Genomic DNA, 16606 nt, shown 5'->3' on the forward strand with positions numbered 1-16606 from the left:
CGTGTCTAAATTTTAAAGATAAATAAATTTATAGTTTATGAAATTCACTGTGACTAGAAGAGTATTGACTATGCAAAAATTTTCTTGAACTAGTTTTTTAAGATAAGCAAATACAGTATGTTAAAGACAAGAAAAAAGACCAGGGCAAAATGATATTACCGTTCCCTACTTTTTCAGTTGAAACAAACCTTTGCACATAAACAAGATATGACACTTTCTTAGAGTCATATTGCCATCTTTCATTCATCTTTTTCATTTTATTTTCAGATTAATGAGCTTTTCCAAACAATTTAACCATAACTCCTAGCAAAGTTTACATACTTTTGGGCATATCTTAGCTTGTTGATTGTCTAAACAAGCAAAGGCCACAAAGCTAAAATCAGTACATCTCGGATCTGTATCAACACATGCAGGTTTTGTTGTATGTGCAGGTGTGTGAGAGCATAGTCCACAAGTTTTCTCACAAAGATGACCCCTAGAGGGATCAAGACAGGCCGTTGATACGAAAGAAAAATCATTACAACGGGGGTCTTTGTCACAACAACCGTGTGTACAAGACGTCGTAGGCAGGGCTGTGGTGGTGGTGGGCGTGGTCGTAGTGGTAGTGGGCGTGGTTGTTGTGGTGGTGGGCGTGGTTATAGTTGTTGTGGGCGTGGTCGTTGTAGGGATAGGCGTGGTCGTTGTAGTTGTAGGCGTGGTCGTTGTAGTAGGGGGCGGGATCGTTGTAGTTGTACTATGAAATTCTTGCATGAAATTAAACAATTGATTATTTTTCTTTTGTAAAATAAACTTCACTGACAACTTAAAGGTTACTTCCTTTTATGGCTTTCACTTTTCATCAATTAGGTATAAGATCTTTCAAGAAAATAAGTGGACCAAAGGAATATATATCATCATATTTGAAAAAAAACCACACATTTGTCTTATTTTTTTACATTACCTAACTCAACTAAATTAAAATGAAAAGGAGGGAGAAATATTGACGTAAAGGACGTTACATGTTACATATGGTATTTTAAATTTAATAAAATATCTTTTCACTACGACTTGACTATTTTCAGTGTATATGTTTAAATGACATCGAAATATATCAAAACATGAGATTAGACATAACAGATATTAGATTTAAACCTACTCGGATGAATGTATCCTTGAGCTGTTATAAAACCATTCATATTTGTAGCAGTACACGTGTACGTGCCGAAAGACGTCACATCCGCTGACAGTGTCAAAGAAGGTTGATTACTGAGTGTAATACCATTCGGAGAAGTTGAAACACCATTCACCAGCTAATTGAAAAAAATGAGATCTTAAGTGAAAAAAAGGTTCACTTTAATATTACTGTCAAAACCATTTTACATTTTTCCAGCACCAATTCTCTGAGCTCTTATTGAATTTCAAAGCGCGACATTATAATACAAGTTGCCGACGTTGGGCAGTGGTTAGAAAATCTGCTTTCAAGTCACAGGGTAAGGAATTGATCTTTAAAGCTGAACACGATTCGTAAAAGGAATATGTCCGCCATTTTTGTTCGGATTCTCGCTATATCTGCATACCCCTATATAAAGGGCAGGACTTAGTCACTCTTCAGAGTAATAAGTCGATACCGGTGAAGACGGACGATGCAATACAGCACTCGATATCGACAACAATATAATTGTAATTATACTTCCTCTAATGCAGGAAAGAAAGATACCAAAGAAAATTACATTTATATTTGCACAGGTCAGTGCCGTTTACAAATAAACACTTACACGTAATTGCAATAAAATGGAAACAAAGGCAATGCAAAATAACCAGCATGGACACTGGTCGCCATTCCACGCCTATACCCGTTATAAAAAGCAATCAGGTGTAACGAATCTGAAAGAGTATACCCTGATGTTGATGTATCGTAGATAATGTTATCGAACTTGGCATATGCCTATTTACCGGTCCGAGTCGTGTTCAGCTTTAAGTTACGGTTTTGAATCATACTGCAGGACATAGAGACAGGTCCTTCAGATGACACCGTATAAACCGAGGTCCGTGTCGCAAGAGGTGCTGGCACGAAGAAGATCCCTCATTGCTTAAAGGCCGTCAGTGCCGAGTAAAGGGCAAATGATGGAGTCACAATATGAGTAAAAATTCTTTTCAGGGTCATTAAACAACAGAAAAAACAAAAAAAAAACAAAATTCCAAAAAGCAAAAAAATAAAAATAGCCCTTGCATAAAAATATTTATATATTATAAGATATTTATTTACCGGTTCAAATGACCATTTAATGGTAGCGTTGGTCTTTGGATCCGCCGCACACCTTAGTGTGACGGTGGTGGCTGGGTCTACCGTGAAATTATCCGGCTTCGTTATAAAGTGAGGTTTACCTATGAAAAGAAAAATATACAATGAATGATAAAAACTGTAGAAAAGATACAGTAAAAACTACTTCCATGGAACTCTTATATAACGACGTGTTGGTTATCAGAGAGTTTACAATTTATATACGGACAATATCTAATTATAAGCTATCACAAGGGATAAGGGAAATGGAAAAATGAAATGAAATGGAGAGTCCTGGTAAACTTCGAAACTTTGTTATTTATATAGTAGGTTAGAATTATATTGTTTATTTATTCAAAATATCATCCAAGTTATTTTTTTTTATCTTATGTCACACGCGTCTGAAATCATACAAGACTTTTTGAAATATTAAAACACTTTTAACAGCCCCTGTGTTTCCTGGCACGGAGAGAATGAAGGGTAAGGTACAGTGTATTGATTGATTGTATGTTGTTTAACGTCCCTCTCGAGAATTTTTCACTCATATGGAGACGCCACCATTTGTCGGTGGAGAACAATAAATTTTGTCTTATGCTCTGCACTTAGGGCCAATGGGCAGGGAGGGATCTTTTTCGTGCCAGAACGTCTGCGACACGAGATCTCGGTTTATACGGTCTCATATGACTGTTCTCCACGTCCCATAGTGGAATTCGAACCCGCGATGTAAGGATCAACTCCCTATCTCGCGACTCTAGAGCAGACGTTCTAACCATTGCGCCACGCGTAATGAACAGTATTAAATATTGTACGTAAATGCAGTTATTTACCTAATAGAGCCAGACCACAGAGTCCTATATTGCAGTAATCGTGATCACAACACTCGTTACAACTGCCAGAATGTGGTAGAGAGGGGTAGAGAGCTAGGGACGCACATACCTAAAGAGTACGAAACACATTAAATTGGATATATATGATAAGCAGTCAGAAAAAAAACAAAATCGGTTAAAGCTGCTAGAGTACTAGTGTGGTAGAGAAGGGTAGAGAACTAGGGAGGAGCATACCTAAAGAGTATCTAACACTTAATGATAGCTATACATGATAAGCAATCAGAAAAAAAAACAAAATTAATTAAAGCTGCCAGGATATGGTAAAAAGGTATTGAGACCTGGTAAAGAGCATGATAGGGGTAGGAACCGGGGGAGGTAGGTACATAGGTATAAAAAATGCTATGGAAAACATAGCTAATAATGCATTATTGATCATCAATAATAATGTCTCATTAACTCTCTTTTCTTGTAAAGGAAATATTTGGCGGCAGTTGAAAGTTCCCAGATTTAAAATATTTGACACTGTGCCCCCTCCCCCTTGAAATTGCTTCCAAAGGACAGGAGCATACTTAAAAAGTACCAAATAGCCAACATAGTATAATGCCTATGTTTAAAAAGCAATCAGAAACAAAAACACAAAGACATGTATATTAGAATCAAATAACCAATAATAATAATAATAATGGGTATATTTAAAAAGCAATCAGAAACAAAAAACAAATATCAAATTATTGGTAAGACTATTAAAACGAGGTAGAGAGGGGTACAGACGCTGCGAAGAGAAAACCCAAAAATTAACAGATAACCAACAGATTTATAGGTGTATCTACATTATAATTATCAGAAAGAATACAAAATTGATCAAAGCTGCCAGAATAAAGTAGAAAGGGGTATATATTTTGTTAAGAGCATAGATATTTAAATAACAAATAACCAACATATAAATAGGTCTTTTTAAAACGTATCCAAAAAATACAAATGTAGCATTAAATTATTGGTTAAAACCGTCAGAACGTGGTATAGAAGTGTATAAGCATGGTGAATAACATAACCTTAATGGTAAATATAAAACAAAAGATTAATAGGTTTATAAGAAAGAGATGTAAATATATATATTTAAAAAATCTATTTTTTGTTACAAAGCACCTTTGCATTTTTTGTTAATTAACATTCAAAAAACAGGAGGAAAAGTAGTGTAGTTGCCTTTTGTTGCTTTCAATTGTGTTTTGTGAATTAAAAGATACTTATCCTGTAAACACTCGAAAAATATTGTATTGCCCGTTTTTTTAAAGGAAGAATTCATTTATCCTGAAAAATATAGATAGGAATGAATCTTTTACCCGCTTGTTCTGGCATCCCAGGTGAAATCGAACTTCTCCTGTGGCGTGATCAGTCTTTTTCTCTGTAAAACATTCCTGAAAAAGAAAAGACCAAATACATTTCACTGAATGAAACTAACATTGTTTGCTTTCAGTCACCAACTGTACTCTATGTCAAATTGCACTTTTATGAACAAAATATAAAAGAAAAATATTGTATCAAAATTTATTTTATATAAAAAAGATATTCTTAATAGTCAAGGAAAGCTTGTAATTTGAGGTGTATTAATAAAATCAAAATATATATATAAAAATAAAAATCAACTGGATGAATTTTAGCCAAAATGTAAAGCATAAGCAATTTCTTTAAACAAGAAAATGAAACAATTTTTGTAATTTACTAGATATTTGTCTTTCTTTAAGGTCAAGATCTAGTAAATAACATGAAACTTATTTTTTGGTGCTAGATCCATTATGACGTCATAATCAATTTCAACTTTTGATTTCCCGTACTTTACGGCTTTAGTAGAATTATGTAGAAAATAGGGTATTTTCATGTCATTCAATTTGAAATCATATGAAAAGTAAACCGGATGCCTATATTAAATTTGAAATAGATTTAAAGAAGAGGCCATGAACATACCAATTACCGTTTTTTGAGAGAATGTAGGCAATCTGGATACATTTCCTTTATCGAATATGAAAAAAAACTCCCATATTCATGACTGATTTTCTTAATTTTTCATTGAAAATGACAGTTTAAAATACAGTTTTTCATCTTGTTTACCAGTGGACCCTCATTTATCCGAACGCTTTGGTTCCCAGTCAATTTCTCCGGATATGTGAAGCATATATTGAATCACCAGTTAAACAAGACAGAATAACATTTAAAAATTTCGTTCCGATAAAAAATCGTCCGGATACTGAAGCATCCGGATATCTGGCGTCCGGATATCTGAAGGTCCACAGGTCTACAAATTATGCCCCAAAACACCTTATTTGACCAAGTAATAGTTGTGAAGCGTCAATAAAGGAATTTATTTCTCAAGTTCGATAAATCTGTAGGCACCTTTCATTTACTAGATCTTGACGTTAGGCTATTGCATATTTTGGGTAATGTTTTTGCTATGTGTAAATTATTGATTTGTATGTTTAAATATTGACAAGTTTTATAATTAAATGATCAAAATTCTTGACAAAATGGCGAAATTTATGACATCATATTTCATTGATAAGTGGAAAAGTACGTCATTTTCAATAGATTTGCAGCCACAGAGGGTCAGTATGATATTAATTGTGTTGTCAACTTGATATTTTTAAAAGAAATTCACGGAGCCGAAAAGTCCTAAAGGTCAAGATATAATAAATGAAAGATGCCTACAGATTTATCAAATTTGAGAAGTAAATTCCTTGAATATATCTTTATAAGCTTAGTAGGTAGCTTGGTCAAAAATGTGTTTCGTAGCATAATGTGTATATATTAAACAAGATGAAAAAATGTCATACTTTAAATTGTCATTTTAAATGAAAAGTTAAGAAAACTAAATTTCAATATGGGACTTTTTTCAATTCCAGGCAAAGGAAATGTATACAGCTTGCCTAAACTCGTTCACAAAATGATACTCTACTTGTTTTTGGCATCTTCTTTAAAATGCTATCAAATTTGATATACACAGTATGTAATGGGATAACTTTTCAGATGATTTCAAATTAAATTCCAAGAAAATACATAATTTTCTACACAATTTAAATAGAGGCTTAAAGTACGAGAAATACAAAGTTGAAATTGATAATAATGTCATTATGGATCTTGCACTAAGAAGATGTCGTAATTCAAATAATAGATCTTGACCTTAAGGTCAAGATCTAGTTAAGGTAAGTCACTCGTCAGCTTTTTAGAAAAGTTCACGCAGAAGCTTTTACTTCAAAACTACTTATTAAAATTCAATTTTTATAACATTTTTAAATTCAACAATGTAAATTTTATAACATTCAATGAAAAAACTGCTCAAAAATCTACAAAGAAGCAAGATTTATGGGGGACTATTTCTTTTGGTGGAAGGATATTTAGCAGAAAATTCTGCAAATCTGCACATTTATGAAATTTAATGTAATGGAAATTTAGCCTCACATACTTTTACTCGGAGAATATTTCCCGTTTTTAATATTGCTAAAAATATTTAATATGGGTCTTAATTTATATTTTTAGACTAAGTTTTACACCTTCCCTCAACAAACTTTTCCAAAAAATGAAAATATATTAAAGAAGTCAAGATCAAATTTACACCATTTTTTGCCTGAAAATCACATATTTTGACAAATATTTCAAATTTAACATCACTGACCCCACCTTTTTCTTTCATAATTTTAAACTACTCGATACTTGTGACTGATCGGCACTTGAGTCGTAAAAAGTTTGATATAAGAAAATTTTTTATTGCCTATTAAGTTTTTTAATACCCCAAATATGTTATTTTTTAGTGCAAAAAGGTCACACAATAATTTACGCGCATTAATTTGCAAGATTTTTTTAATGATAAATATTATTCAAACTATTTTACGTAAAATAAGATTATATTTATTGCCATGCTTACAACTAATCAAATATTATAAGGGTTAAAGTAGTTAACCAAAGAGATGAAATTTAAGTGCAAAAAGGTTAACTTAAATGTACCGTAGATCAGTAGGATGCACACTGACCCCCTATTTTCTTTGCGATTTTGAGTTACACTTTATGAGTACTTATCCAAAATATACTTCTCAAAAAATCCTTGATATAACAAATTTCAGGAGTGACTTACCTTAATGTCTTTAGACTAACTTTTTAATGATAAATCCATTATGACATCATAATCACTCTCAACTTTCTTTCTCCCATACTTTACGGCTCCAATAGAATTATGCAGAAAATATACATGTAGTATTTTCATGGAATTCAATATGAAATCACATGAAAAGTAGTCCCAATACCTATATTGAATTTGACATTATTTTAAAGAAGAGGCCAAGAACATTCAAATTACGATTTTCTGAAAGATTGTAGGCTAACTGGATACATTTTCTCTGTCTGATATGGAAAAAAAACACACAGATATTTATGACTGGCATTCTACATTTTTCATTGGAAATGACAGTTTAAAATATGATTTTTTCATATTGTTTACCTACAGATTATGCCCCGAAACTCCTTAATTGACAAAGCTAAACTTATAAAGCATCATTCACGGAATTTATTTCTTAAATTTCATAAATTTGTAGGCACCTTTCATTTACTAGATCTTGACCTTAAGTGATCCTCTTAGTGTGTATCAGATATTACCTCGTCCTGGTTGCAGTACCCAGTAGTTCTACAGTCTAAAGGATCTAGTACACCCCCGCATTGGTAACATTTCTCTTCCGGTCTATCACCTGTAATGTGAGTAAAACTTCAAATTCAAACGGTCGACCACCTTATTTGAAAGTAAAACTGATAACAGTGCATGTACTCAAATTATTAAATGTAGTTGCTCAAATGCAACTACATGTACATAATTATACTACGGATTTGAAAAGGTTAGCCATTATATAGTTTAACATAAATTTCTTACCTATTCCACACAGGTGTGTATTACAGGGGATACTTCCGGCGTCAGTGTGGTTTCCACCTGAGCAACACTCGTAACAATTTGTAATGTCTCTTTTGCCCAATCCGGAATTTTTACCGAGAACGTTCAGAATATTACAAACCTTAAATAAGGCAAAAGCAGATCTATATTAAATCTTTTTTTACTGCTCTCAATAATTTTTCGAACATTTTGCTTAATTTATTTATTACGCTGATGTTGTATTACAATATTTTAAATCTGGACAAGTAAAGCGTATTCGTATATTGGTGTCAAATAAATTAAACTCATACGTTATTTTGTTCTATGATAACATAATCGACTATACGTTCTTGACTATTGTGTAAACAGTTATTATCAAAGTTCGAAAACTAAATATTACAGTCCAAGGTTACTTTTAATAGGAACGTTTTTATAATTCTTATTTACCTACTTGCATACTGATGCAACCTGCTTCGTAAACAATAGTCCCAACGTCTGTGGTTACTTTTCGTGTAAAGCATCCCTGAAATTAAACAAATCGAAACCACCTCTTTGAAATGCAGTCTGTGTCATCTTCATCGAAGTTGTTCACTTGCTATAATTTTAACTTTGATAACATGGAGGAATAAACACGGTGAGGCAGTTTGATTTTGAATACAATCATGAGTGAAATTTATTTCTTGCTCTCTCTCTCTCTCTCTCTCTCTCTCTCTCTCTCTCTCTCTCTCTCTCTCTCTCTCTCTCTCTCTCTCTCTCTCTCTCTCTCTCTCTCTCTGTAGCCGGATCCACACCACTAGATACTCACCTCTCCATTCCCACACTCCACTATATTGTTACAGTCTGTTAGGATGGGCACACCGCTACAGCTTAGACACCGAGGGCCGAGTGACACGGCTGTAAGGAAAAAATAAATTGTGTAACTAAGGTAAATAATGCTCAAGTATACATGACTGTTAAACAAAACATGCAGAACTCACAGAGGAGAGAATGTGTATATCTATTTATTATAGTGTCCGTATAGGGTCACTTGCTAAAGCTCAACATCGTGTTCAGAAAAACACGCCGTCGCGCTAACATACAACACGCCGTCGCGCTATCACAACATTGAACAACACGCTGTCACGCTAACGAACAACACGTCGTCACACTAATACGGAACGCGCTTTCACGCTAACATGAGTTCGCACAACTCGCTGTCTAGCTATTACACAACATGCTGTCGCGCTAACACGCTTTCAAGCAACAAGCCGTCGCGAGTGTGTTAGCGCGACGGCGTGTTGTGCAAACTCTTGTTAGCACGACAGTGTATTGTGCGAATTCGAGTTAGTGTGACATCGAGTGTGAAAGGTTGCAATGGCGAATTGTGTGTTAGCGTGACGGCATGTTTTGTGTTAGCGCGTAAACGTGTATTGCGAACTCATGTTAGAGTGGTAGCGTATTGTTCAATGTTGCGATGGCGTGTTGTGTGTCAGCGTGACGGCGTACGTGTTTTTCTGAAAAGGTTGTTGAGTTTTAGCAAATGGCCTTATCCGGACACCATATTTTACAGTCATGACTTTCACGTATACAAGGCTGTAAAGTAAATTGTCTTGTCGTTGCTTTAAGTTTAAAGTACAAATTGTTGTAATGCGAAAGCGAAAGTGGAAATCGAAAGCGAAAGAGAACATTATTGGTTGCAAAGCGTGAGAAAATGTGTACAGTGATGACTGTGAAGCGTAAGTGAATTAATGACTGCAAAACAAAGGCAAACAGGGCGGTAAAACCAAAGTGAACATTTATGGTTGTTAAGCAAAAGCGTACAGGGATGTAAAGTAAAAGTACTACAATCATCGCTGTAACGTAAAAGATTATTTCAGCAGTAACGCAAAAAATATGGTCAACAGGACTCTCAAAATAATAAGAAATACATGTACATGTATATCTGAAGTTATTAATGAAGATTAGCGTGTAGGAGGGAAAATATTTCAAATTTATTGATGGTTATGGGTAATAAACGTTTTTGTTGAAAAATCAGATTGTTTTTAGTAAAAGTAATTGTTATGTGAAAAGTGAAAAATTTAATGTTCCTCGTCAAGAAAATTTCACATATTGCCAGGAAATATGTCTTTGAGATCCGGGTTCTAATGTGATTTAGTAAAATACAACTCATAACTACACGGTACGGGTATAATTTGTGTTTTGTTACTACTGATTGATCTTCAATTTGCAGGAAATAGAATTTCATTTGGTATAACAAAGACCTAAAGATAATGTTACATTTTTGAAAAATGGTTATATCACATACACTTCTGCAAGTTGATAAATTCATGAAATTATACACTTTGAATTATCCTAATTTCTTGACTGCACTACAATTTCACGGGTCTTTATCTAAGGTGTATATTTGCCTTGACCTATATCGTACATGTATCCTCAATCCTTTTATCCTTCTATGTTTCTGTGAGTTGTCTATATGGACAAATTATTTTGTTTTTATACATTGAATATTAAAATAACATTATTATATTATATTTAGATTTACCAGTTTTTACTTATAATCAATGTGTTGAATAAATATTTCTTTAATTTTCATTCATTTCTTTTACTATTTTCATCAGTGCTTTCTTTAAAAAAAATTGTTAGAAATTTAGAATTAAACCAAAATAGATGTTATAATTTTTGTACATGATATAGTTATATACTTACTCGTACTTACCTCCTTCAAGAATGCAGAGAAAAACTAAAATGTTTAGCATTCTGTCTCTACAAAGAAGAATGCATATTTCAATTGTACAAGTAATATACCTTCTTTTTTTTTTTTTTTTTTTTAATTTCACAAAATAATGCATGTACAATAAAGTGCAAAAATAAATCAGCAATCATTTTATATATACAGTGCAATAAAGCAAAAATCTTAGGATTGCTGATTGAGAGGAAAGAAAGGAAAAGAAAGAGAGAGTGAGGAGAGAAGCTGCTTATTAACAAATAAGGGGGAAAAACCTTGTCAGTATAAACATTTATTTGATCTGAGACACAGTTGTTGATTCTAAAATCGAGCAAAATTGTCAGAGCCTTCTCATTATAAAAAGCCAGTAATATAACTTTAACACAGTCATATGACCTACAGTTGTACAAATCATATACTTTACGTGCAATTTTTTTTCAGGTTCCAATGTTTTTATTCAAAACAGATCTAAAAGGTTTATAAATTAAATTCTACTTTTTGTGTACAATTTTTTTTTTTCGTGAGGAAAATAAAATCCATTGTTTTCCGCAGAGATAATGCAATGGAAAAGACTTTTATAGTAATCTTACAGAAATGTTATAGAAATCTACAGAAATTGATTTTGAAATACTGAAAACATCAAATAACATCATTTGAAGAAAAAAATTTACATTAATCATTTGAATCTATGCCACAAAAACAAAAATGTGTGCCTATTTCTAACAAAATGAACATATACCGTTCGTTCATATGCACTCGCGATGTACTTTTTTATTTAAGCAAATTCGTCAGTAGTAATTACAAACATGTATCGCAGGCGTTGTAGAAATTAACTGAATTCTGTACGAATTCAGTTATTGATATCATTGTTTAGGATTGTCATTACATAAGAATCTTATCTATGGATTCATTGACAAAACTTTAATGCGCTTACGTCAATCATTTGCATCAATTTAACAATTCACAATAGCAGAGCTCAAAAGTTTACTGTTGTACTTATAAATCTTTTAGTATAGTACAATAACCTTGTCAGCAAATACAATTTATCGTTAAGATAAACGCTGACTGATGTTTTTCATTCTAATTGTTAGCGCATTATATAAAAAATGAATTGACGACGGTTTCTTCCGTTGTTTTATTCCCGAACATGACAAGGTACACACAGTAGGTGTGACCAGTCGGAAGGGGATGCTCACTCCTCCATGGCACCTGATCCCACCTCTGATGTTTAAACAGAGGTCCGTGTTTACTTTGTTACCGAATTTTATTGTTTATTGGACTTTTGAGCTCAAATATTGTTCGCTATCTCCAAATTTCATGCAAAATTCTAACATACGTAGCCTCGTCAATCATGATACCCTGTACATGCATTGTGCAGTTTTTCTTGAAAAGGAAAAATGTTTCAAAATGTCAGTGACAGACGTTTTCTTTGAACGCTATCGATAGTGAAGAAAAAGACAAAAGACCAAAATTACCATTATGTACTGTCAATTTTTGCCTCTGCTTCATTGTATTTCTTGATATTAGTATAAATGATACTAATCAATTGCATTTTTCATTCATTTATTTACACAATGCATAAAATAGAAAATACTCACCGTCACGTTTGTGAAATCCGGTCAGAATGTTTAGCCTTGATGACCAACAGTGTGTCAATCGTTAGTAAACTTCTTATCTCGTCACGAATACGAAGAGCATTTTAAATGACGATAATGAAAGCTTCAAGGAAAATAGAGAATGTTCGTATTAAAGAAATGTCCAATATTATATATTGTCTCTTTAGGATAGTTTTTAAGCCAATACTAGTTCTGGATAATTATTTTTTGCAAAGTATAGTTAAAATAATAGTTATGCTCTCATGACAATTTGATTTTATACTTGAATAGTACTTTTCAGCGCATAAATTGATGTGATTGTATAAGGTCACATGCGCTGTTTATCTGAGAAAGACCGTCTTATTTAAGATTGTAGAACAAACTGAAAATATTTTAATTCGATTAAGGGTCATTTTGTACATGTTGTCTTTAAATCTTTCAATTAGAATTCGAAAGTCATTCTTCTTAACCACACGCTACATTTTAGTAGGATTAGTCCATATGCATATCAAAATAGGTCATTTATTCGGAAAAGAAATGTCACGATAGTGTTGGTGTAAATATTTGTAATAAAGGAATATAGGCACGATAAAAAAAAAGGATAATGAAAACTGACCAGCACCACTCTTACGATAGAGGGCGTGATATAGTGACGTCACTCCTTGTCGTTCTGTTGCTAGGGGTGATTGCAAGTATCTGTTTAATATACATTCAGCTTGTGGGGGTTCAAAATGAACTCAGTGAATTGAAACACCTACGAGATCTTAATTTGAAGGTGAGTAAGAATAATATTTGTTTTCTTTCGGAAATTTTCTAATCCCTACTACGTTCATGGTACATATAACACTTCTTTTTCTTTAAGGAGTAAACCAAAAATTCTATTTTTACTTTGAGCACCTTAAGCAAAATCAAGATTGTTCAATTATTTAAAACATTCCTGTAGATGTAAGTTCAAATTTCTTTATATTTATTTTTCTGTGTTATTTTCTTAACATTGATAACATTTTGTACGGATATCATTTTTATTCCATTTCAAGAATGAATTTCATCGTAAGTCCAAGGAAGCCCGGGAAAGTCAAAAGAGGACCGATGTAGAAAACGCAGAGAAACGACAGACTGCCAGTTCTTTTGTACAAGAGCTACTGCTTGCCCAGGTATATTTGTGCTCCTCAAATATATAACAGTATTTTCAATTGACAAGACTGTAAAACATAAATGCTCATAGGGGTGAAACGATACGCCTCCTTCACGGTTCGATACGTATCGAAAAATTTGGTCTCGGTTCGGTTATTTTCGATACGATACATTTTGATAGAAGGAAACAAATTCAACTGTTGTTTTATCCTTCCTTTTATTTAATCTAGTCAAAGAATTTATGTGCAAAATGGATAGAATAAATCACCTTAATTGATTTGACTGTTAAAAATCATTTTACAAACTTTAAGTCCATAAAAATTTACGTTTTTGAACTAATTACACAGAGAAGCATGTTTATACCTTATGCCTAACCCGACTGAATGACGATCCCGACCGAAAAACGAACCGAACCGAAAGTAGAGATTTTGTACCGTGTATCGAACCGAGAAAAAATACCGCGGTGAACCGATACCGCGGTGAACCGTTTCACCCCTAAATGCTCATTAAATCTGTCAAAAGGCTACATGTAAGGCCTGTTGACTTTGTCAAGTAATTACTGTATTTATTAGTTCTCCTCTTCTTCTTATACGTAAATTGTCTCTATTTTTCCTTGTCTGGTTCAAGACTACCACTTTTTGTCTTATTGAAGTGCATGTGTAGTACTTTTCGTCTTGGTCTGGTATGTAATAGTACTTTTTCCTTTTTCTTTCGTAGTGTCCTAGTTATTTCCTCTTTGTCTGATTTGTGATTTTTCTCTTTAATGCCCTTTATTACTGATACGTGACTACTACTTTTCCTCTTTGACTGATACGTGAATAATATTTTCCCTCTTTGACTGAAACTTGACTAGTACCTTCCCTTTTTGACTGATATCTCACAAGTACTTTTCCTCTTTGACTGATGCATGACAAGTACTATTTCCTTTTTGGCTGATACTGATAAGTAGTTTTCTTCTTTGACGAATACCTGGCAAGTACTTTTTTCTCATAGGCTGATGCGTGACTAGTACGTTTCCCTCTTTGACTGATACGTGAGAAGTACTTTTTTCTCTTTAGCTGATATGTGACTAGTACATTTCTTCTTTGACTTATACGAGACTAGTTCTTTTTCCTCTTTGATTGGTACGTGAGAAGTATTTTTTTCTCTTTATCTGATATGTGACTGGTACTTTTCTTCTTTGACTTATACGTGACTAGTTCTTTTTCCTCTTTGATTCATACGTGAGAAGTACTTTTTTCTCTTTAGCTGATATGTGACTAGTACTTTTCTCCTTTGACTTATATGTGACTAGTACTTTTTTCTCTTTGATTGATACGTGAGAAGTACTTTTTTTCTCTTTAGCTGAAATGTGACTAATACTTTTCTTCTTTGACTTATATGTGACCAGTTCTTTTTCCTCTTAGATTGATACGTGAGAAGTACTTTTTCTCCTTAGCTGATATGTGACTAATATTTTTCCTCTTTGTTAGGCTCACATTCTGGAATCACACTGTGCAAACGACAGTCGGCTGTGCATGAGAGGTAAATTATTCCTTGTTTACATTTATCAAAGTACATATTTTCACTGTACATGTGTAACCACGTGTTTTAAAATTTTTTTTATGCTTTTCATTTTATGAAATTCTGACAAATTTTTTGATACTGTCAATTATGCAATGCACAATTTTATTCTCGTTATAAAACGTTTTTCTCTTTTTAATTGAACATCTCAATATATATAACAAACAACTCTGAAACATTTTACCTACATCTATTTCTTTGCTGCACCTAGGTCCAAAGGGAGAGAAGGGTGATCCGGGTCTTTCAGCCAAACCTCTGACTGTACCAACGCCAGTAACTGGCCAGTGCGCATGCTTAGGTATAGGAGAAGAAGTGAAAGTAGGAATAAGCGGGGGAAAGATTTAACTTGTATATTGTTTGTTTTTCTTTAAACATAGTCTGTCCTCTGGTCTTCTAACTTCAATTTTACGAATGTTTCATGTTATCGAGGTCTCTGTCATCAGAAGATGTAATCATTTCATGTCTCCAACGATTAGTTGTGTCTTTTCGTAGTTAATATCAATAATCAAAATTTTTCTTTATACACTTACACATGTAATCTAAATATTAAAAAATTGATGCTATTGTCTAGCTTAGATAGTTGCACACATTATTCAAATGAAAACATGCACATTTAAGTGACAGCAACTATTTCGGTTCGCAAAAATGTAAAAAGAACTTTAAATAAATTATCGAAGCAAACCATAAAGTTGAAATTGTCGCATCTAATTAAATACATTAATATTCACAAGTCATCTCACTTATCAACAATTTTCAGATGGCATGCTCAATCACTAATGATTAAAAAAAATACTCACGGGCAAAATGAGAAATAATAACAGGGGGGATTGTCTCCTTATATTGTACCTTTTTCCGTTTGTATCATTTACATTCTTTATTTCAATTTTTGTTTAAAAAGATGAGCCAAAAATAGGACAACTTTTGAATACTGTAGCAAAAGCTGGAGATGACGTAGACATCACGTGTTCAGTAACCGGAAACCCAACTCCATATGTTAAATGGATCAAAAATGGCGTTACTATTTCAACAAAAAGTGTTCTTCATTTAACAAATGTAAACCAAGCGACATCAGGGAATTATACATGTGTGGCACAAAACATAATTGGAACACGCTCGAAAACTATTGTTCTAAATATTCAATAAAGTACTTAACTATGCCGATGTTTATAATTTTTTTTTTCAAATACATTGCAAATTGACTAGCTATATCGTTTTCATAATATTGAAAATTATTATTTAAATATTGCATGTAGTTGAGTGTAACATTGAAAATTTTCACATCAAGAAAACCGCAGCCGAGGTTGACAATGGTTTTCGAAGGGTTAAAATTTACAGTGTTACACTCAACTACATGCAATATTTATTTTTATTAATTTATTACATTATACAGAATGTTTCATATAAATACAAGTGAACCGTGCGCGCATAAAATCTGCGCAGTCGCTGATTTTTGGAATATTACCCGTCGTCAAGCAATGTTGACTGTTGCTATGCTGGAGGGCTTTATTCAGCGGGTAATAGTATTTTTTAACGAATGTTTCTCCACCAATCAGATTCAACTAATTTACATGAAAGTATAATATCAATATTACCCAACTCCAACTCCAAGAATTTATGCGC

The 16606-nt window shown here is 33.1% G+C and overlaps 2 protein-coding genes across 2 annotated transcripts; one reads left to right on the forward strand and one right to left on the reverse strand.

Moving 5' to 3' along the window:
• Window positions 1-303: 303 nt before the first annotated feature.
• LOC134266042 (uncharacterized) lies at window positions 304-12412 on the reverse strand. The gene is made up of 11 exons (XM_062748273.1): window positions 12293-12412; window positions 10686-10732; window positions 8796-8884; window positions 8442-8513; window positions 7994-8132; window positions 7726-7814; window positions 4428-4502; window positions 3088-3196; window positions 2246-2364; window positions 1136-1289; window positions 304-743 (listed from the first exon to the last, which is right to left on the reverse strand). Exons 2-11 carry the CDS (start codon window positions 10723-10725, stop codon window positions 304-306), a joined length of 1326 nt encoding a protein of 441 aa, XP_062604257.1. The 5' UTR covers window positions 10726-10732; window positions 12293-12412.
• A 328-nt stretch (window positions 12413-12740) lies between these two features.
• LOC134266050 (uncharacterized) lies at window positions 12741-16129 on the forward strand. The gene is made up of 5 exons (XM_062748280.1): window positions 12741-13064; window positions 13327-13443; window positions 14896-14947; window positions 15198-15284; window positions 15885-16129. The coding sequence occupies exons 1-5, from the start codon at window positions 12894-12896 to the stop codon at window positions 16127-16129; spliced, it is 672 nt and encodes a 223-aa protein (XP_062604264.1). The 5' UTR covers window positions 12741-12893.
• The last annotated feature ends 477 nt before the right edge of the window (window positions 16130-16606 follow it).

Source organism: Saccostrea cucullata, unplaced genomic scaffold (assembly GCF_032062105.1).
Source record: "Saccostrea cucullata isolate Sc308-1 unplaced genomic scaffold, CSIRO_AGI_Scuc_v1 ctg878, whole genome shotgun sequence".
Taxonomy (NCBI): Eukaryota; Metazoa; Mollusca; class Bivalvia; order Ostreida; family Ostreidae; genus Saccostrea; species Saccostrea cuccullata.

Bases quoted from the DNA above. Each gene is read 5' to 3' on its own strand.
- LOC134266042 (XM_062748273.1), bottom strand. From the start codon at position 10,725: ATGCTAAACATTTTAGTTTTTCTCTGCATTCTTGAAGGAG. The intron at 8,885-10,685 runs GTAAGTACGAGT...TTTTCCTTACAG, and splicing joins TCTCTGCATTCTTGAAGGAG to CCGTGTCACTCGGCCCTCGG. The intron at 1,290-2,245 runs GTAAATAAATAT...TTTTTCAATTAG, and splicing joins TTAAATGGTCATTTGAACCG to CTGGTGAATGGTGTTTCAAC.
- LOC134266050 (XM_062748280.1), top strand. From the start codon at position 12,894: ATGAAAACTGACCAGCACCACTCTTACGATAGAGGGCGTGATATAGTG. The intron at 13,444-14,895 runs GTATATTTGTGC...CCTCTTTGTTAG, and splicing joins AAGAGCTACTGCTTGCCCAG to GCTCACATTCTGGAATCACA. The intron at 15,285-15,884 runs GTATAGGAGAAG...TTGTTTAAAAAG, and splicing joins TGGCCAGTGCGCATGCTTAG to ATGAGCCAAAAATAGGACAA.